The 23276-nt window shown below is 41.6% G+C and overlaps 1 protein-coding gene across 7 annotated transcripts in view; it reads right to left on the minus strand.

The window, feature by feature from the left end:
- PUM1 (pumilio RNA binding family member 1) overlaps positions 1-23276 on the minus strand; it is a 50242-nt gene that overhangs the window by 25563 nt on the left and 1403 nt on the right. For 6 of the 7 annotated variants that reach the window (XM_081920516.1, XM_081920515.1, XM_081920514.1 and 3 more), the window contains exons 2-7: positions 15626-15999; positions 9911-9979; positions 4835-4943; positions 4077-4255; positions 3237-3403; positions 601-871 (exon numbers count right to left, since the gene is read on the minus strand). In XM_081920516.1, coding sequence (XP_081776642.1) covers positions 601-871; positions 3237-3403; positions 4077-4255; positions 4835-4943; positions 9911-9979; positions 15626-15988 — 1158 coding nt within the window. In that variant the 5' untranslated portion in view covers positions 15989-15999. The remainder of the gene's footprint in view (positions 1-600; positions 872-3236; positions 3404-4076; positions 4256-4834; positions 4944-9910; positions 9980-15625; positions 16000-23276) is intronic. The other variant, XM_081920512.1, reaches the window with a different exon arrangement.

Below are 23276 nucleotides of genomic sequence, written 5' to 3' on the forward strand. Positions count from 1 at the left end.
TCTCATATTTCTTTCTCACTTTCCGCCAGTCTAATGCCTGCTGCGAGGGGGGTGGGGCATCCCAAGTGACAACTCTGTATGCAGTCATCAAAGAGCTAAGCTGCATATTTTTCTTACTTCATGACCCTCCTGAGAATGCAGCTGTGGCTCCTGCCACAAAAGGACTGTGCAACGAATGGGTGCAGAAGGATCTTGCAGTAATAGAATGAAGTGGAAAGCAAACGCAGGATAATATTTTATAAAATATACACTTCTATAAACTAGCTCTCGCTACACGGATCCTCCTACACTTTAGCCAGCAAACCAAAGCTGATGTTCATTTACTGAGCGGAGTAAGCGCCTCAGCTATGATGAGCCTAGCTTTGAAGTGCACAACCCATATGCTTAACCTATAGTGCAAGTGCCCAGAGTAGTTAGAAATATCAAGGGAGGGGGAAAGGGATGGGGATATCCAGCCGTTTTATACATATCAAAAGGAAAAGTTGCATGGTTAGTACACAGAGGTTATTCCAGGTGCATAGGTTTGTGTGTGCAAACCCATGCCCTGCAGGAGACAGAAAGGGGCGGGGGAGGATCCGTATTAATCAATGCAAGATCTACCTGTTGTTGAGAATTGTAGTCAAATAAGCCCACAGTTGCTGCAGCTGAATCCACAGGTACCTGAGTGCCAGAGTAATCAAACTGAAGCGGCTCCATGCCAACATGTTCCATGGGATCCAGTGGAACACTCTGGGACTCTATGTTGGAGAAATCCTCCACAGGCTTGGCACCATTCGTACTAGCTAGCTGGGCTAAGCCCTCAGATCCATTCTGGTTTGGCCCTAAAAGATCCACATCATTTGCAGAGTTCTGGCAGTTACCAGGTGTCCGACTAAAGAAAAAGAAAAAGCATCACAAAACAGTTACTCAGAGCAAAATTCTTATATATTTTTTTTAAAATAAACACCATCTGTGTCAACGGCAGGACAGTTTTAAAATGATTTCTTTTTAGTTGTGTCTTTCCCCCCTTCCCATCTTTTTGAAACACCAAATAACTCACCACCATCACCTGGCTGTTTTGTATTATAGATCTGTTGTTGTTGTTGCTGCTGCTATAAGCTGTTAAGAGTTCCCTTGTCTCCCACTTTATCCCCAATATCTGCCCTATTAAACTACATCTAAAACTCTGGGATTGTTGTTTTTTAAAGACCTTGCCTTCTCTTTCATACAGCTGCCAATAAATTTGTTTGCAACACTCACCTTGGAGAGCACCCTTTACCGCCCCAACCCATCAGATATGGCAATTTTCTCTCTTCTCCTGAACTTGGAAATGGGGTGATGACAGAGGATCCTCCTTGCAGCCACTGTTTGTGGGCTTTGTCGCCTATATTTTGCCTGCCCCAATCATTCACCCCCTCCTTGGTTTGATTCCGTATCTCTTCTTCAGTTACCGTCACCCTCCACCCCTTCCAGATGTATCACATTTCCTTTACCCTGTAGCCTGCTTCATGCAGGGAAAGCAGTTCTACTTGTGCAGGTTGCCCTATACCTACTTAGATCATGGATGTAAACCACACAGGGAGCTTACATGCATAGAAAAGGTTCCCTGCTGCAAAAGTTCAGCTTCTAGTGAATGGAAGGTGCATTCATTCACCAAGTGTTCTCCCTATTCAAATATATACTAGACACTGTACTACACCAACTGTACCCTTCCCCAAGGCATTGCCTCTAATTACCCATCCCCAAACATGTTTCATAGAATCATAGAATCATAGAGTTGGAAGAGACCACAAGGGCCATCGAGTCCAACCCCCTGCCAAGCAGGAAACACCATCAGAGCACTCCTGACATATGGTTGTCAAGCCTCTGCTTAAAGACCTCCAAAGAAGGAGACTCCACCACACTCCTTGGCAGCAAATTCCACTGTCGAACAGCTCTTACTGTCAGGAAGTTCTTCCTAATGCTTAGGTGGAATCTTCTTTCTTGTAGTTTGGATCCATTGCTCCGTGTCCGCTTCTCTGGAGCAGCAGAAAACAACCTTTCTCCCTCCTCTATGTGACATCCTTTTATATATTTGAACATGGCTATTATATCACCCCTTAACCTCCTCTTCTCCAGGCTAAACATGCCCAGCTCCCTTAGCTGTTCCTCATAAGGCATCGTTTCCAGGCCTTTGAACATTTTGGTTGCCCTCCTCTGGACATGTTCCAGTTTGTCAGTGTCCTTCTTGAACTGTGGTGCCCAGAACTGGACACAGTACTCCAGGTGTGGTCTGACCAGAGCAGAATACAGTGGCACTATTACTTCCCTTGATCTAGATGCTATACTCCTATTGATGCAGCCCAGAATTGCATTGGCTTTTTTAGCTGCTGCGTCACACTGTTGGCTCATGTCAAGTTTGTGGTCAACCAAGACTCCTAGATCCTTTTCACATGTACTGCTCTCAAGCCAGGTGTCACCCATCTTGTATTTGTGCCTCTATCTATCTATCTATCTATCTATCTATCTATCTATCTATCTATTTATTTGCTTGCCCAAGTGCAATACTTTACATTTCTCCCTGTTAAAATTCATCTTGTTTGTTTTGGCCCAGTTCTCTAATCTGTCAAGGTCGTTTTGAAGTGTGATCCTGTCCTCTGGGGTGTTAGCCACCCCTCCCAGTTTGGTGTCATCTGCAAATTTGATCAAGACGCCCTTGAGTCCATCATCCAAGTCATTGATAAAGATGTTGAATAAGACTGGGCCCAAGACAGAACCCTGTGGCACCCTGCCATTGTTTCCTGCCATTTACAAACGGGCCTGCTCAGGGAGACTGCAACCCACAGCTGCTTTCATCAACAGAAGTTGCATTTGTTTTGCTATTTTGTCACTGCACTTTTCTTAACTATAGGAAAGTGTGCCCAACCACAGCAGCATATTTTAACACAGATTATTCATTGGCCCTGAGTCATAAGCAGAGTTCTGTTGACAGCATAGCATTGTCCTGCCTCCTGCTTCAACTCACTGTATCCCTTGAAAAGCCACCTCTAAGGTGTGGAGAAGCCGTCAGATGGGAAGAAAGTAGGTTAGCTGAAAGAGAACCCAGCCTGGCCTGCGTGAGCAAAAATGTGTTCTTTTCGGATCTCAAAGGAACACCAAACAAATGTTGATTACAACTAGCAGCTCCCAAGTGAAACCCAATTCCTTCCTTCTGCTCTACTGCTTTCCAAATTACAGTTCCAGTACTTTTTTGGACTCACATATAGGTACATACTTACCTAAAATCTTTTGCATCAGCATCAATTCCATTTTGTACAGGCAATCCATTTGCCTTGTCCATTACGTCTCCCTCTTCCTTCAAATCACCTAATTTATCACCATCAAATGTGCCCTTATTTTTCTTGTCCCCTTTGTCATTGTCGTCACTCTCAGCATCCCTTGGCCCCTGTGTAAAATATAGCACTTCACAATGTCTTCTTTTTTTAAAAAAAAAAACAACCACACACCTCTGAATCAAGAAATTTTACAATTAGCATTTGTCATCACCCTAAAATCTGTTTCAGCTTTACTGCTGTTGCTTATTTTACTGTGCAATTTATAGTGGCATCTTTGATGCACTTAATCCCCACCCCTGAACACACGTTCATGTGAATGCAATTGTGCACACATAATGGAAACCCGACTTCGCTGCCGCTCTGACTTTTGAGCTTTCTTCAGAACCTGTTTGCACATAAAAGCCTAGAACTATCCTTTTCTTCAGGACAAAAGATACAATCTCAGGAGGCTGAATTTTGCACCTATGTGCACTTTTTCTGCATTCCTGCAGAATTGTGACATACAATCTTGATCTTAATAAGGTAAGTTACTCAGAGTTAATTCTGTTGAATAAACTGTCAGTGCCTATCATTAAAAAGCAACTGGACGTTCACTTCTGGGCCTAGCTACTCTGTTCACTTCCCGTCCCTTTAAAAAACTATCCTGTATCAGCTTTGTATTTTGGGCATTTAGAATGTAATAGATTCCCAACTGTTCCAAAACTGTGATGATGTATTGGACATAACAGGAACAGACATGATGATTTAGAGACAGTGACACCAGATATCATCCACTATACTTACAAATCCTCCTTTTCTGAGACAGGAATCCCCCGGGGATGAGCTCAGCACATACTCTACCATGCTAACGCCAAGTCCACCGCTTTCCGATCGTGGGGACAGCACTGAGTTAACCTCATTATTCACATGAAAACCCTGGCCAGGTCTTCTCTGAACCATGATTGGTTGGGAAACAGAATGATCTGCAACAAAAACAAATGGCTATATTTATACATATATCAGCAGCAAAATTGAAGGGGCTCAGCATTAGATTACTGTGCATCTTCAGATAATGTGCTTCCTAACTTCCTCTGAACAGCTTAAAAGTAAGGCGAAAACAGGAGGGAGAGAACTACAGACTTCAAGAAAATGCAGAATTCAAACTAACATCTGGTAACTGATGAAGACGGCAGCCACAAGATCTGCCTTATAATTACTCATGGGATACTATCTACATCTTTCTCCAGTAATTTTCATTCGTTCTCTCATGTTGCTCCCTTCTACAGAACCCGGGAAAACAGTGACAAAGAGAGCTAGACCTGTCCTCAACTGTCCATTCCACATCCCCCACAAACACAGACAGATCAGCAAAGCCCAGCATCAAACAAATTTTAAATAGGAGAACCTTGCATATCTAACTGTACTGTACAACTGTTTAGGGATATTATTTACCTCTTTTCTAAAATGTTTCTACTATAGTGCTTTAAGGAGCTGTGAAGAAGAGAGAAAAGAAAAGAGTAGAAAAACTTGCTCCAAATGATTTACGTGATGGTTTGAGGTACCTGATGTCCCCCAAGCGCTGTCTCTCCATTGATCACCCAAAAATATTCCTTTTGGTCCATCTTTGCTTGAATCATCAGACTCCCAAAACTTTTTACCTGGCAAAAGCTGCTATAAAACAAAATGAGAAATATACCGTATGTTTAAAGGTTATCTTTTAAGAAATAACTAAGATATTAGTACAGGTGTTCCCCAAACATATGCGGGGGTTATGTTCCAGGCCCATGTATGCAGAAGCAAAAATTGTGTTAAGTGGGGAACACTCTCTAAACACCCTTTAAATGCTCTCTCTGCTGCTCTCTCTCCAATCCAGACCAAAAATACTGTATCCAAAAATATCCAGAAGAACTGAAGCTTTGGGGCTGGCGGACACATGGGAAAACCAATTTGTGGAGTGAAAGAAGAGATCTAGCTCTGGAAAGGGGGCAAATGCATTATTATTCCGTCCTGTCCAGCACAATAATGGGGATCCTGGTTATAAAACTGACACATTAATAGCCAGTTTCATTAAGCCATGATGGAAGCACCAGAGGAAGGAGAAAATGAGGTGGAGGCTTCTAGGTTCCACATAAGCAGCAAACTGGAAAACAGGGTCCAGAACTACACAGACTGTTGGGTGTGATCTAGTGGGGCTCTCCTTTGTTCTTAGGTTTAACAAGTCAGGAGCTGAACAATTGAACGGGAAAAACAAGTCCCCTTTCCCTCATGTTGTATAGACATGTGAGCCTGTAGACAGGTTCTCTTTTCATTATTTCCATACATACATGATCCAGCACATATTAGAACCTTTCAAATAATAATTTACAAGTGGGATCTGCAGTAAAATGTTGCAATGTGAAGTGCTCCTGCTCAGTGTTCATGCTAGCCAGCGGTAGTCAGGCAGAGGGCCTTCTTGGTGGTGGCGCCCGCCCTGTGGAACGCCCTCACATCAGATGTCAAGGAAATAAACAACTATCCGATTTTTAGAAGACATCTGAAGGCAGCCCTGTTTAGGGAAGTTTTTAATGTTCGAAGTTCTATTCTGTTTTTAATGTTCTGTTGAAAACTGCCCAGAGTGGCTGGGGAAACCTAGCCAGATGGGCAGGATAGAAATAATAAAATTATATTATTATTATTAGTCTACAGGAAACTCCATTCCATCCCTGAATCTGCTTCTCGATTTCCCCCCCCCCCCAATACATATTCAGCATTCTGTGCCCACTTAGTATGATTAGTACACATGGTGCTGGGGTTGGGGGGTTGACGGGGGATTATTAAGTTATTTTTCCCCCTCCAGCATGCTGATAGCCCTCTCTAGTGTCCCCAGTTGTCTTGTTTTGGCTACAACTCTATTGGCACTCTCTAGCTGATTTTGCTATTAGAAGGAAGTGAGATAGTATGAACTCCAGCTAACAGATATCCCTAGCCTTTCCACATCTATACCAGCCTAACTCAGGCCCTGTATACGCTCAGAACAAGAGTAAGTTACATGGGATGCTTACGCCCGCCTGGGAAACAGCTGTGGCAGAGTGAAGTGAGGCGTTGTCATGCCACAAACCAAGCATTTTACCAACTGCATAGCACCTTTCCATCACAACTACCACAATATATGTCAGAATGGTTTTCCTGTGTACGTTTAGCTGGTGATAACCAACATCAATTTGTAAATCTTTCTGAGAATGACTCTTCCATTGGCAAACGTGGAGATTGCTGGCCCTGAGGTCCTGGCAGGTTTCTATTCCTTTTGCACAACACCAGTACATCCTGAAAGTCTACCTCCCACACTCTACCATTAACCAGTTGCCTTTATTCATTATTTCTTATTTAACATCTTTATAAAGGGCAGAATCAAGCTTCACTTATTCTGCTCACAGTATGCCAAACTGAATCAGAGTCAATTAAAGCACTGACAATGCAGTCCTTGCGGTCTTCTTGGGTTATGCAGTGTTTCAAAGGAAAGATACCGTTACCATGGCACATGGAGGGGCCAGAGTTTTACAAATCAAACCCAAGATCTGGCTTATTAAAAACAAAACACCTTCTGGTATTTTTCAAGGTGTGTTGAATTTCAGTAGCTTGGCTATTAAGGCTGTGAACCTGAATAAATATTTGCTCACTATCTTATTAAACCTTTCTTAGGCCTTGGGAACACTTTGCCTCCCTTCCTGGTCTCTTATATTTATTCCTTTCCCAGCTTATATATAAAACCAACTGTTTGTTGTGTTTAAAATTCATGCTTACATTTTATTTTTTAAATAAAAATTATATACTGCTTGACTGGGAGGGAGGTGGCGCTGTGGGTTAAAGCCTCAGCGCCTAGGACTTGCCAATCGAAAGGTCGGCGGTTCGAATCCCTGCGGCGGGGTGCGCTCCCGCTGCTCGGTCCCAGCGCCTGCCAACCTAGCAGTTCGAAAGCACCTCCGGGTGCAAGTAGATAAATAGGGACCGCTTACCAGCGGGAAGGTAAACGGCGTTTCCGTGTGCGGCTCTGGCTCGCCAGATGCAGCTTTGTCACGCTGGCCACGTGACCCGGAAGTGTCTCCGGACAGCGCTGGCCCCTGGCCTCTTGAGTGAGATGGGCGCACAACCCCAGAGTCTGTCAAGACTGGCCCGTACGGGCAGGGGTACCTTTACCTTTACCTTTTTACTGCTTGACTGCAAAGTAAAAAACCTCAAACATTTTATTTTTTTCACTATTATTTGCCTAGCAATCTCTTTTCCAAGCTGACTAATTCAGATAGCATCATGAAAATAAACATTGGTATTGTTTGGTTTTTCAAAATAGATAAAACTATTTAGTCATTTAGTTAGATGGCTGGAAACTTTATTCACTGCTTACAGGCTTGACAGCTTAGTTATTCAGTTCCCCAGCCAACCAGCTGCTCTTTTTCTGGTATTCTAAGTCATGAAGTAATCCAAGTCATCCGTTCTTAGGGTGAGATACTCTCTGCCAAACTATTTCCATGGCGAGATATCTATACCATGGAGTCAGCTGTTTGCTACAGGCCCAGACATTTTGACAGTTCACTTGTTTCTTGGATGGAAAAGATTATGGAGGGGGGTGGGGCTACATAAATTTCAATGATACAAGGTGTTTGCATGCCATGATTAGCTTAAACTGCTGACTCTCAGGTGCTAAATTTTGCAGTATGACAACAGAGACATTCTTAGTGAGCAATTTCTATTTATGATTTTTCATTTCTATGAATTCAATCGAGAGGCAAGCTAGTAAGTCTGCCTCACTGTGAAATTTTGGACTGCCATTATCTGTACACTCACTCTATAATTATGTATGTGCAAAGCTCTTCAGTGCTGGCAAATGTAAAAACTAGTACATTAGAAGGTTGCTGGATCATGCCATTTAGATCCTTTAAGGGGCAGAGGGGGGATCACAAACTGTGAGTCTGCCCTGTTCTCTCCCCCTACCCAATCAAAATTAATTCTCCAAATCTTCCAGTGCAGCATATACCACTGTTTCCCGTCAAAGAACTACTTAATTTCCTGTTACTTATTTCACTGTCATCGTCAACATGAATCATATTCAGGGGCATACTAGCAACTACTTTAATTAGAGTGATGATATCCTTCAACCAATTATGAAGCAATTAAGTTAGCATACTTGGTTCTTAGACAAGCATTTTGCAAATCAGTCAGTGGATTTTCTTTAATATCAGCGTCAAGAATGGACAATGGAGGATTGTGTGGGCTTCATGAGCCATCTTTGAATATTCTATTCATATAATCTCCTGCTTTTTTGGTATTATTTCCGGAATAAAAACCCATATACATTTACTCTGCTTTCTGAGCCCCACAACCAAAAGTGGTCACTAAAGTGGACTCATATATAGCGTAAGGATCTGTATTTTTCAAATGATCAATGGGGCTGTGATTGATTATCAGTTAAACATCTGGCTAGTTCAGATGGCAACCTTGAGCTAGGTTAAGAACTTCTGTGAACTTTATCCAGGGATAGTCCACATAAATATTGGCCTATTCCTACCTCTTTTTCTTAATGGTGACATGGACCATTCATAACATAAGAATATTCTTCACAACTGTGAGTAGGGCAGTAGGGTGGGGAAAGTGCAGACAAACTAATTAGCTATTAACTTCATTCACTGCTCCTGCTCAGGCTGCACAGAAAAAGCATTTTGGTTCCTGAAATTCATTCTGATTGTGCAGATAAAATATAACCGATAGAATTATACAGGATATGGTATTAGTGTGTGAAAACAGTCAAGATCCAATGATCCCAAGGCATGCACCACAAAATGGCAGCGATGGCTTCACTTGGTTGCAAGTGGCCAATAATCAGATGCAAAATGTACCTGGCTAATTTTGAACACTGGTCTTAATTCATCCACCATGCAAATAAATATGGATTCACAGCATTTATTATTTGGAGAACACGTTTATCATGCCGAAGATCCCCAGTTCAATTCCTGACATTTCCAATTAAATGATCAGGTGATGGGTATGATCAGAGTAGCTCAGACTGAGCTAGATGGAGAAATGTTTTTTGGCCTGACATAAGACAGCTTCCTGCGTTCATCAATAATCCCTAATGTCTTTCACAATCTTGGATGTTGTTGGACTGCAACTCCCTTCAGTCCCAGATTATTTGGCCATTGGACAGGGTTGATGGGAATTGTAGTTCTGCAACATCTGGGTAGCCAAAGTTGCGGAAGAATGGTCTACACTATACACTGCTGCTATTCAAGTGCTCATTTTTCATTTACACTGCAGCACCAAATGATCATCTCAAATCTCTGCAATATCCACCTCTCTTTCATGAATCCGTTCTAAATCACAAACCCTGCTTTTTAGCAATGGGTAAAACAGACCTCCTACACAATTTAAGATGGCATAGATGTAGGTTTTTTTGGGGGGGGGAGCAAAAATGTAATACCTGGACAAATACCATTATAGTATACTGAGTTTTCCATCTCAGAAAATGGTGCGAGAGCACCTTCTATAGTTCCATCTCTGAAAAGACAAACAGGCCTGGGCCAGGGCAGTATCCAAGAGAAAACGGGACACTGTTTGGGCTTACCTGGAAGGAAATAAAGAAAGAAATGCAACAAAATATGTTCACTTACCTCTCCCATAGCTCTTCCTTCCAGAGCAAGTGCTTGAAAATCATGATTTAATTCATCCATAGATCGAACCTATTAAACATTGAAAGATGCAAGAAAAACAGGTGAAAGACGCGTTGTCAACATGGCCTATAAAACTAAAAGACAGAACAATTGTACACCAATTCTAAACAACATATAAGCAATTGCATATGACTCGCAGAGCATAATTAGGTCTGTAAAGTAAACATATTTTGAAGGGGGGAAAACACAAATGCATACCAAAATAACTAATAACAGCAGAACAAAAAAGCATATTTATATATTCAAGTTAATAAGAGAAAAGGAGGTTTAGCAGACACAAAGGAAATCAAATGGGAATTTTTGGACATATAGCCAACCAAAACAGATTATATTAATAAAATTGAAAAAGAATAATGAAAGCCTTCCATAATTCTGCCCATTCTAAAGCAGCAACTAATGAAACATCCTCTACCAAGTTTTAGCTAGAAGAATTCAGCTATTAGTAATTTTCTTGAACCATCAGCAATGTGTGTATGTGGGCTGTCAGCCACTTAAGTACCAATGATAAAAAGGTCAACCTGTATGTAGATGAACATTTCAATGCTACTGTCAAATTCATCCACATCAGTTCCACCGCTGCTTTAGTTCACATCAAGCTATGATTTAATGTATGAATGACCAGTGCCCTGGTATGCAGCTGAAGCATTCCCAAGTAGCTCTTCATTTGGGAGGAAACAAACCAGAGGCTGACATTGGCATTATTCATTGTTTCCACTCAAAGGAACTGTGATTGAGAAGTAAGACAACCTCAACCATGGTTTATTTGACCAAATCGGACTTGAGCTTCTATTAACATAGGGCTGGATTCAACTAAATAATTGTCCTTGCAGGAGTCATAAATCACACCAGTGCAACAGAGTTTTCCCTCTTCTCCCTGCACATGCACCCCCAAATAAGTTCAGGTGGGATGTTGGACGAACTCCCCAGAACACTGTGGGTACAGATTCCTGGTATTCATCACTTTGCGTAAGATACCATTCTGGCTGTCATAGCTCCAAAAGGAAGTTAATACCGGGGGGCGGGGGGGGGGCAACCAAACTGATCAAGGGACCATAACTACTCTCCTACAAGGAAAAGCTATGATATTTGGAGCTTTTTAGTTTAGAAAAAAGTGGGGCAGCAAACAATAAAAAATAAGAGGCATTAAGTCAGGACCATCAAGAGTTCTGGAGTTATGGGACATATTCAGAAGCTACAGGATTTTCCCCTTAACCAATACACTTTAAATTTAAAAGATATACTAGGCGATTATTATTATTTTCTAAAGGGGGAAAGTATTCAATTCAGAGATCTGGCAACAGAGGAAGTTCAAATTATGGGATGAATTGCTCCTGAAGTCAGAGGACCATGCTTTTAGTACTTAGAGGGAATATGGTTATGCTGGAAGTAGGAATAAGAATAGCATATAGTCTTGTGCCATATTAGATCATGGTTCAAACTGCCTCCTTTTAAGTTTCTGTTCAAGTCAAAGACTGTCTTCTATAAGCAGCCATGTGCCACTTATTCCCAAGAGGACAATCAGCCTATTGTATTTATCTATGTAAAGCAAGCATGCCAACATATCTTCACCAAAAAGGACGCAAGGCCCATATGGCACAGATCAGGTGTCTGGGTTCAGAAAGATTTTTGAAGATGTGCACACTTGAGCAACATGTTTAACCGTGAAAACACTGTAAAACACAGACACAGGCAGGGCCTCCTCTTTCAGCAGGTTCTGACAAATATGGTCACCATGTCCCTTCCTTAGCCAAGCCAGGGATATTTCCTGCCTATGATTCACAAATATGCATGAGATCACGAGTGACATATTAGGTCGAGTTCAAGGGGTTTACTATTTCGAAGGCATTCCATAGCTCTTGTCACAGTGCATTTTGGCAATATAAGATGATCAATTGTGAAGGTACAGCATGGAATGCAACACTGTGGAATGCATAGTGTTTCATTGCTTCTCCAAGAAACCCAGAGAGATGCAACCGCAAAATTCTGTGGCTGCAATCTATACCTATTTACCTGGGAATAAGTCCCACTGAACTTACTTCTGAGTAGACATGTACAGGATTGCACTGCGAATCTTTTTTCTCCTTATGAGTGAAACAGTGAGTGTGAGTTTTTAACCACATCTTCACTGAACTTTGATAGAACTGCCAGACACCAGATTAAGATTGCCCTGTAGGCTGCAAGTTGACCAACTCCAAACAGGAATGTTCAGGTTTACATATCAAGAGTCATTTACGTGGAACAATTTCTCTGTTTTGTTTTTCTATAGTACAGGAACAGTGCTGAAGCTGTTTAAAATATTTGGTTGTATGGCTTGGAACATGTAATGCAATTATGGGTTATGGAGCAACTTCTCTATGAGGAAAAGTTGCATTTGGGACTTTGGACTTTAGAGAAAAGGAGAGCAAGAGGTGGCATGGTAGTTTGTAAAATTATGCATGGTGTGGAGAAAGTGGATAGAGAAGTGTCTTTCTCTCATAAGATTAGATCTTTTGGACATCCAATGAAGCTGAATGTTGGAATATTTAGGACAGTTTAAAGGAAGCACCTGTTCCTGCAGGTCACTCCCACAGGAGGTAGTGAAGGTAAGCAACTTGGGTGGCTTAAAGGAGAATAGATAAATTCAGGAAAGACAAGCCTATCAACAGCTACTAGCTGTTGAATGTCTTGGTTGCCCTCTTCTGCACATGTTCCAGCTTGTCAATATCCTTCTTGAACTGTGGCACCCAGAAGTGGACACAGTACTCCAGGTGTAGCCTCACCAGGGTTAAGTCAATATCTAGTCAAATTCTGTATTCTCTGCTGATGCCCCATACTTTCATGATTCTCACTTCCTGAACTTCCCTGGTATTTTGATGTCTATTGCAACAGTGTTTTTGTAGGTAACACAGAAGTTTATAATGCTCCAAAAACATACTACCACCAAAAACATACCTTATAAACTCACCATCCCAACACTTCACAAACATAGGTCACATTACAAGTGTTCACATGCAATAGCAAGGTTAACACATTTCAACAAACTGAGCGCCTGAGCAACAAACATTTACATTTAGGCAAACAATGCACAACATAAAGCTACTTTCCAGCCTGGCTCTCAACCTAGTTACAAAAAGTCATTCAGGAATGATAAGGGTGGTTTACTTTGAAGGGGAGAAGGAAGAACGTTATTAAAGGCAGCAGAATTCCCCTATGAGAGAACAGTTATGGTAGCTGAAGAGATTTTATGGTACGGTGTAATATCGGACTGCCTTCCCCAACTTGGAGTCCTCCAGATGTTTTGTGGACTGCAACGCCCATTAATCTCAGCCAACATAGGAGTTACTTGAAAACATCTGGTTGGCATCACATTGGGGACGGCTAATCTAAGCCATATTGTCCCATACACTAGACCAGGCTTTCTCAACCTTGGGTCCCCAGATGTTCTTTAATGACAACTCCCACCATCCCTGACCACTAGCCATGGTGGTTAGGAATGGTGTGAGTTGTAGTCCAACAGCATCTAGGAACCCAAGGTTGAGAAAGACTGCACTAGATTATGGTTCAAGCAGTTTCTTTTAATTTCCACATAGGTCTTATACAGAAACGTAGTCTGTCAGTAACCAAGGCCTACAAGTTCCGGAACCTAAAGCAACAACAACCAGCCTACTGTCTTTACAAATGTCAAGAACGCAGACAGATTAGTATCTTCCACAAGAGAAAGAGATCCTGCCAAACACACCCACATGCCCTGTGATAGGAATATCATCACTGGAGAGGATGATGCTCAATTAAGACCTGGGTGTTCAAATAATCAACTCTGATCCATATGATCCTGCTTGAGCACTAAGATCTTCATCAGAGGCCTTTCTCTGGGACCCTCCGCCTTGGCAATAAGCTGGGTGGCAATCAGGGGATGGCCAACTCAGTGGCAACATCCCACTCACAGAATGTCCTCCACAGAGATCTCTTCATGGTAAGTTCCTTGTTCTGTTTTAAGTGCTAAATTAAAACCCATTTACTGCTCAGTGAAAGCTCCACCATTTTAGTTTTAATTCTTGAGGACTTTTCAAACAGGCCTCCTATTGAGTGCTTAACTGGTTTGTGTCTTTTTTACATCTGGATGCTGTTTCTACATCTTTTGTTACTGCTCTTTCATTTGATATTTTTATACAGTTTATTTACACTGTACTCTGACTTCTTTATTTATTGTGTGGTGCTATGGAAATCATATTTACAAATATAAATCTTCAAAACAAGATACAATTCAAATTCTCCAGCAGGAAAGACAATAACCGTCACAAATCATTTTGGAGTGCTCATTCTTTTGACAAACACAAAAAGCACATCCTATTTTCCCTCTGGGGCACTTATTTCTCAAAACACAGCTCCACTTCATGTTTTATCATCAATGCTAAGGCCATCACCTGGCCAAAAAAATAAAGTGTTTTATTTTTCAGCAGTTTTCACAAATACTGTATGTGGGCATACTGAAGGCTTACTAAAAAGCTCCTCACTGGCTCAGGAACAGGGTATAGTGTTTTTTTAAAAAAAGAAATCATCTGAGCACTTATCAAGTTTAAGTGAATTTAGTGAGGGGAGATCATTTAGCTCAGAGGTGTGAGGGGAGATCATTTAGCTTAGAGGTCCACTGCTGATTACGAGGATGCAAGTTAAGAGACAACTAAATATTTTTACAGATAGCTGTCCTTTTAAATTTGCCTTCAACCCCTTTACCCCCCCCCAAAAAAATAAGCATCATACCACCCATATCATAAACACATTCAACCCACCCTGACAGGTCATAGGTTACGCACAAATATGGACGCACAAACATACAAGAGACAGCAACAGCAGGTAGCAGTAACTCTTCCCTTCCCTTCCTATACAGCCTAAAAAATCCCTTTTATTTAGGAAGGAGCTGGCGGAGACTAGATATTTATTGTACTCTCCAGCTTCCACTGCTTGTCAATGGATGATTCAGGTGACAATTTTATCCCCTATGCCATTTAGTCCGTGGGAGTGCCCAGAGGCTCACAATAGTGCATACAAGGCTTGAGGCTTTTCTTGGGTGGCTGGGCAGATTTTTCTATTTGACAGCCAATTTTTAAGTCTCTCCTGGTTGCTGAGCAGAAAAGTTGGCTCAGCAACATTTTTTTAAAAAGGCATTCCCCAGCTAATGAGTACAAAAGTCTACCAAGAAGCTGGAGAAGAGATGGATGCTTCAATGAAGTGTTTAAAGAGTGCATTTATCCCCACATGGGTAGGGGGGGAGGGGGAGGCACAAGCAGGTACAACACTGACATCTTGCCAACCCAGCACATTAATAAGGTTTACCAGTGCTGCTTTAAGAAGTTTCATCATTTTTCTAACTATGGAAGCTAACAATAGTAGTGGGTTTGAAAAGACAAAGGGGGGGGGGGAGAGAAGCACTGCCCTGCTGGTCCAACTAAGGCAGAAACAAGTCAACAAGCATAAGACAATTTGCAAATATATACACATTTTTATTTAAGAGATAGAGGAATTATCTTACTGCATTGTCCTATAAAATGAGACTGAAGAGGCAACAGAATGAAAAATGCTCATGTAGATACACAGATTTTAATAACATTCACTGCATGCAACTGTCACAGGCCTGCTTAGCTCATTTGTTCAGTTGTGAAATATTTAACTGTTTACCTGATGTTCAGCATGAATGTTATCCCCAGTAGGCCACCGATGTTTGCTGTTATTATAGCTGCCTCCACCACTTCCGCCTCCCCCAAGCTGCTCACCATGCTGCCTCTGAAAGAAGTAATCCACCATTGCGTCGTCCTGGGAGCGGCCTGCAACCCCTATAGATCCAGGAACAGGGCTGGAGTGGGTCCCTGCTGCAAGGGCTTGATTTGCAGCTGGCTGTTGCTGAGCCTGGGACCCTGTTCCAGATGTCAAAACAACAGGCATGTTGGGATTAGCTGTATCTTGACTGTGCTGTTTCAGGTGGGGGCTGAAGGAGTCCTGCCAGAGCACTGCTTTTCTCTTCAAAACACACGCAACGCTCATTCCACCAATACCTAAGGAGAGACAGGTTCAAAATGCTTAAATCAGCCTGTTTCCTCCAGCCTCTAAAGCATGCACCAGCATAAGCTTAATGACCACATCCATGGCTCCTGATATCAAATCTCACCATGTCAGGCAAGATTTACCTCCTCAATTACTGTTGTCAAAAGCGTTTCACAGAAAGCATCTTTGGACCCAAAAACACATGCTCCAAAGCCAAATTATCCCATACAACCACTAACCTGAAATAAAATAAAGACAAAGGTGCCAACAGCACTTGTCTTCAGCACTTGAGGTCAAGCCAGGGGTTGTCAACTTGATCCCTACCGCCCACTAGTGGCCGTTTCAGGATTCCAGGTGGGCGGTAGGGGGTTCTACAGCACAAGCTGAATCCTCCTTCCATCAAGCACTGGTAGGCAGTAAGGAAATTTTACCTTAAATATGCATTAGTGGGTCGTAGGTAAAAAAAGGTTGACTACCCCTGGGTCAAGCAGACAGTGGGAGAGGGAGGGAACTGCACACAAAGCACCAGCAAAGGTATCAGTACAGTCATACCTCATGTTACATTTGCTTCATGTTACGTTTTTTCAGGCTGCATCCCGCGGCGACCCGGAAGTAGTGGAAAGGGTTACTTCCGGGTTTCGCCGCTTGCGCGTACGCAAAATGACATTGTGTGCATGCGCAGAAGCAGCGAATCGCAACCCACAAGTGCGCAGACACGCCGCTGCAGGTTGCGTTCCTTTCATGTTGTGAACGGGCCTCCGGAACGGATCCCATTCGCAACCAGAGGTACCACTGTATTCCAACTGAAGAGCACAGGGCCAGCAAGGAGGTACTGCAGCTCAGTTTAAGCAGCATATACTCTTTTAGCATAAGGTTTCAGATTAAAAATACCTCAGGTAGCAAGACTTCTGAGGTGGGGGTGGGGGGAGCCTGTTAGATACCTTGGAGAGGCCAGCACTGGAGCTGGCCAGCCTTCCCTGACCTAGTGCCCTCCACCTGTTGCTGAACTACAACTGGCATCATCCCTAATCATTGGTCACGCTGTCTGAGTCTGGTAGAAGTATAGTCCAAAACACCTGAAGAGCACCAGGTTGGGGAAAGCTGGAGCAGACAGTACTGGGCTAGTCTGGCCAATGATTTGACAAGAATACTTGATTTTTGTGCAGTAATTTTATTATTTTTAGAAAAGTATTCCCATTCACAGACAAGGCTGGTGCCAAGCTTTATGTTCCCAGGCCTTTGGGCAAATTGCTGGCCACTGAGTTTATTATGAGTTTAACGTTCTACTCAACTTTTATCACAGCCAAATATGACTTTAATTAATTGTGGCTGTAAAACACTTTGGGATTCTTTTTGTATTGATGAGACGCTCAAAATATTTTAAACAAAACGAAACCATATAATGGATGGATGCAATGCCGCTGAAATCTAAAGCTTTTCAAGTGGCTGTTCCTAGGAAGCACACAGCTCCTTAGGCATGCTAAAATTAGTATGTCCACATTCGCATGTAATGGTAAGGTGAAGATACTGGCTTAATAAATCATACTGTGCAAGTCACCTGATCGCTCCCATTTCCCCTTCTCTAGCACAAGCGGGTAAACAAACCAGCCTGGGAATAGCCTAGTGTTACACCAGAAACATGGATGTTTCACTCTAACAAACCACAATCCGTAAATCAACTACAAAACATGGTTTAAGTCTGATTAGCAATTGTAGTTTCTTAAAGTGATCCCAGATTCAGATAGTAATGCTAAGCTATCCCCTTTCTGATTTGTTCATGCACTCTAGCCAGAGGAAGAGCAAAGTGGGAACTATTGGGCCGCACACAAACAACTGTTTGTTAAGAGCTTGGCCCAAGTTTACACTTTTCAGTGATTTCCCCTCCCCCATATGATCTAAACAATGTAAGAGGAGTGTGTGTGTCACGTTTTAAGAACACTTACAAAATTCACAGTTTGCTTTATTTGCATTTCCAAATCAAGTGTTTCAATTCAAATACTTTTTGTCACTGGGAAAATATTTCTGAGATATTTATACTGCACATAAAGTTAGCATGTCATACTTTTTTGGTTTTGTGTACCAAGCATAAGCCAGATAAACATCCTAAATTATATCTAAATTGCTTCAGAGTGGTGGTTTCAACTCATCAGAAGATAGCAGCATCTGTTCATTTGAACAGAAGGTGGCTAGTCAATAGTGCTTTTTAGATATTCAGTGTCACATGATTGTAACCATGTAAAGCATGCCAAATGGTGCCACACACAATCTTTCCAAGAGCTATTCATACATTGAGGGCATGTCTGCGGCAGAACAGCCTACCAAATGCGTATCAACTGTCCATGAGCTGAAACCCTGAGCACTCCAACACCATCACAAAGCTTGGTTCGAAGAATAACCCTTTCAGAGCAAATGCTTAATGACTGTAGGAACCTTTCAAACTGGAAAACACACCAGCTCATGTGCATTTGGTTAACTGCATGAAACTGCTCCTTAAACAACACAGAAAGGAAGGTTCATGCCCCATTTTAAACAAGCCATAGTTTACTGTTGCATCCACACTGTTTTGTTTTAACTATAGTTAGTGAAAGCAAGCCAGGATTAAACTAGACTGCGGCTTGTTAACCATCTAGACCAGGGTGGCCCAATACAAGCTCCTCAAGGCCCTTGCTAAGTACCGAAGCTGCAAGGAACTAGAAGGGACTACATGAAAACTTTGCACTGGTTTGCTCATGACCACCGCAAGCCACCCATCCCAGCTGCAGCTGAGAATCCTCCTCAGGGGCGGGATGAGAATTGGGGCAGGGAGAAGAAAGGAAAGGAGCAAGAGGCAGTTTCTCCAGTCATGCCAGCATTGTCTTCCTTGTAGGAGGGAGGGGTAGGCATTTGCAGGGAATCCCTAACTTGGCCTAGAGAGTGTAAGTGCACACATGTTAGTGTGTGTTGCATATTTTGGCAACTGCAATGCTGGGTGCAGGAGAAAGGAGAGAAGGGGGAAAGGGCAAAAAAAAGTTGAGTGGGACTTCACTAATCTGCCCAGCAGCTGTAGCAGGTTGCTTGTTTGCATGCTCTTTTCCTCTTTCTTCTTCATCCCTGCCGGATCTTTTCCGTCTCTTATTTTTATAAGAATGGCTCTGATCTGTTTAATAAATAAAATCTACTGATTATGTAATTAATTATAAATATTTAATTAAATATATTAATTGTGTATATCGAATAATAGCAACTCTATTGCTAACACTTTAATTTATGATATAGAAATTTAATTCAGTGTGTGGCTCCAGATTCTGTATCAAAGTACTCTTGCCCCCCACTTCGTTCAAGAGGCTGGACCACCCTGATCTAGACTTTCTACAAACCACTGTTCCCAAGGTTCAGACAAAATGGGGAACTGCACTTTGTTTAAAAGCAGAAGTAGTGGCTTCTAAACTTTTTAGATCTCCAAAAGGAGAGGCTAGGGCAGGGGTCAGCAACCTTTTTCAGCCATGTGGTGGGCCAGACTGTATTTTGGAAAGAAAAAAACGAATTCCTATGCCCCATAAATAACCCAGAGATGCATTTTAAATAAAAGGATACATTCTACTAATGTAAAAACAGGCTGATTCCTGGACGGTCCACAGGCCAAATCGATAAGGCAATTGGGCCGTATCTGGCCCCCAGGCCTTAGGTTGCCTACCCCTGGGCTAGGGGAACAAACAATCCCAATGCTCATTCAGATAGTGAGAAACCATTAAATTTGAATTAGGCAAGTGGAATCAGTTCACACATTTAATCTGCAAATCAAATACCAAGCAATGTAATTGAGAGATTAAGTGACCTCTATGCTCATGTGAACTGACCCCAAGGCCATGTTTCCAATTACTTGTTGCACTCCATTGAAAGCAGGAGCACTCATCTTCAAGTAAATGGTAGGGTACCTTGGAAAATCTGACAATCTTATCCTCTGGTGTGCAAAAAGAGGAAGATGGGAGAGTGGGGAATGTCATGGGGGGGGGGAATCACATGGCAGGAAACTTTGGTTTTCCATTACAACTGAAGTGGGCCACTATACTTGTTGGGTATACAAAAGTTTGGTGCGCAATAGCTTGTTCGTGCACATGAAAAGTGGTAAATACATATATGTGAAGCAGTACTTAATTTTTAAAATGTGTTAGGATTAAAACCCCACTTTCAAACTTATTTACTTGAAGGAAAGTCTCAATACAGCAAACTGCCCCAGTAAATGTGCTCTGGGTTGCAGCAAAAACCAAACGGTATTCTGATACAGAACTTAAAAGATTTCTGGTTTGGTTACCCATACGTAACAAGTATCTTACTCTGTAACAAAATGAGGGCAGATGGGAATCTTTATTCAAATAAAATTACTTCAGCCTTCTTTTAGTACGTACTATAATTAAGTACAAGACAAACAGAATATTCTAAAAACAAGTATAATCAATGGGCTTCCCCCCACTTTGGTTCCTTCTAAATATGGAAACACTGACAGAAAATATAAACAAGCAATCTTCCATTCATAGTTGTTATGTTTATGTTATGCCCACTTTTCTCCTTTAACAAGAATTATTATTATCTGCCAAGCCTTTTTAAAGAAAAGCAATATTTAAAAAACTATACCCTGTCTTTCAATTTACAAAATCTGCACAGTAGTTTAACAGAAATAAAAAGCTCACTTAGCAGCATAACAAAATCATTAAGGTGGCAGCAAAAAGAAATTAAGTTATTAGAAGCCATTGGACAATTATACACAACCGAAACGTTCTCTGAAACAATCATGCCTAATCTGCCATCTGCACCTTACTAGCAATAGCACCAGTGGGAGTGTCCACAAAGCCGGCCCCACCACTGAAAGCCCACATCTCCTGTAGACACCTTGTAGGAATGTGGGAAGGATTTTTTTTTTTACAAATGGAAAAATGTGGCAGATGTTCCACTGTTGTAATGTTCTGCAGAAATGCATTGATTCAGAAAATTTATTACTAATGTAATCAATTAATACAAGTCAAATTGGGGGGCCGGAGAAGATACAAAACTTATCAGGTCTAAAATTAAAAACTTGCAATTGACTTTTCCTGCCCTGATGACTAGTCCAAAGAAACACACAAGTAATTGAAGATACAGTTTAAGCACCCCTGTATTTCACTATTTTAGTCAGTGAAAATAGCAAACCAGATTTTTCAGTGAGTGACTGCCCATGCAGACAGCTTTAAGTACAAGTAGAAAAAAAGATTGCACAAAGCAACCTTTATGCTCACTAAGCAATATCTAACACTAGTCATACATACTAGTCATATTCACTGAAATCAATGGAATCAAGTAACTTAAACCCATTGATTTCAATTGATCTATTCTGAATACAAGTTTTTTGGCTATTGCCCACTGGCTGTAACGAAAGATGAAAGTAAAAATAAATGGCTAGAAATGGGTTGGAATATCCCATGTCATCTCATCACTCAATTTTTTAAAATGTGATTTTAACACCGGAAATTTAATGTGTATTTCCAGCATTACAGAAGCAAAACTATGCCTAAAACACCATGCCCAGGCTTGAAGCAACACTATGCCCAATATACCATGTCCAGGCTTGAAGCAACAGTTCCTCAGTCCAGTACTTTGTGCTCTTGTTCAAGAAGTAATTTATTTGAAGCATTTTTATTCCGCTCTTCCACCGAAAGAGGCTCCCAGAGCAGCCTACAAAGTTTAGAAATGTGTCAGTTACAATACACTACACTTCCTTCTGCTCCCTTACAGAACTGAGAGCTGGTGTGATGTAGTTGTTAGAACAGAAGATTAAGACTACACACCCACTAAGCCATCAACATCATTGGATGAATCTTAGGGTAGGTACAGTCCATTCTGGCATAGCCAAACCCACAGGGTTGTTGCGGAAGATAATACCGATGGCAGTGAAAGAGAAATGTATAGTGGGGAAAATGTGATTAAAAAAATTAAGAACTGTCGCTTTCTTTTCAAATCTCAGCATTGTGAAGGTACATTTGTACAACCACCTATGTAGGCACAGCAGCACCAACGAATGCTAAATCTACCACACGCAAGGAAATCCCTAAATGCATTTTTGAAAAGGCACAGGGGGAACAGCATGATGGCAAGTTTAAGTTTAAAACTAAGGTATTTTTATATCACTTCATGCAAACAGAGGACTCTTACACTAGGGATTCCCAAACTCTAATTACCAAGCTCCACACCACTCTTATCTGCTCACTGCACACCTGAGGGATAGAACCCACACTTTGCAGCACAGTCTGTTCATTCAGCCACGATCCCTCTGCTCCCTAACACTACAACAGAATGTCCTATCAATGTACTTTCAGTCAAGCTTCCGGTACTGCAGAGAGAACAAGACAGCTGCAGTGCCACAGAATCAGTAATCTGGAAAGGCCTAAAGACCACCTAAGGCAACCCAATTGTCCAAAGCAGCCTACTCTCTCAGTGTGAACCCACGCCACATGAACATCCCATACCCACAAGAGGAAGTTCTACAAAAGGTGACTTTCTCCATTTCTCATCTGCCCAAAAAAGGTTGACACCAAATCCCCACTTTGAAAGCCCTGATCTACAGAGAACCTTTCAAACTATAAAGGGTGGTTCAAGTCACATGACCACCACAGTTTATTTCCCCCTCACTTGAATCCCAAGTTTTATCAGCTTCCTATGATAGCTGCTAATTTACAAACAAAAGGGAAGCCTGTGACCCTTATCAAAGATGCACCCTTCAACATAAACACTATCCACGTTACCAAAAAAGAAAGAAAACATTTTTTTGTCGTCCTTACTACAGATTGGTAAAAGGAATCACAATGTGTAACTTTCTCTTTTATATAAACTAGAAACAAACTTTAAAACAATTTAATAAAACTGATATAACATGGCATAACAAATACAACTGAATTGCTACATAGAAACAAGCCTTCCAGGGTTAATACCAGGGAAGGAATTAAAACTTGTAATCCAGAAGGTAAATTGCTATCCCCATATTATATTTTTAAGCCATCAAAGCCTCCTTTTTCTAGGAAAATTGTCTCTTTGCATTTGAAGTTTGTTGCCTACAAATTCTAAGACCACAGCCCAACACAAGAGTGAAGCACATTCAAACTTATTTGTTTCAGTGAACTGAAGGGGCATTAATTCTGGGCCATGACATAAAGTTGTGATCCTATGTAAATTTACCTGGGAGTAAGTGGTGGGACTCACTTCTGAGTAAAGATGCAAAGGATCAAACTGTACATTCAGTTCTTTGTTATGGTTCTTACATGATCAGGCATGCCCCTCTCCG

The sequence above is a fragment of the Podarcis melisellensis genome (assembly GCF_964234715.1).
Source record: "Podarcis melisellensis genome assembly, chromosome: 8".
NCBI lineage: Eukaryota > Metazoa > Chordata > Lepidosauria > Squamata > Lacertidae > Podarcis > Podarcis melisellensis.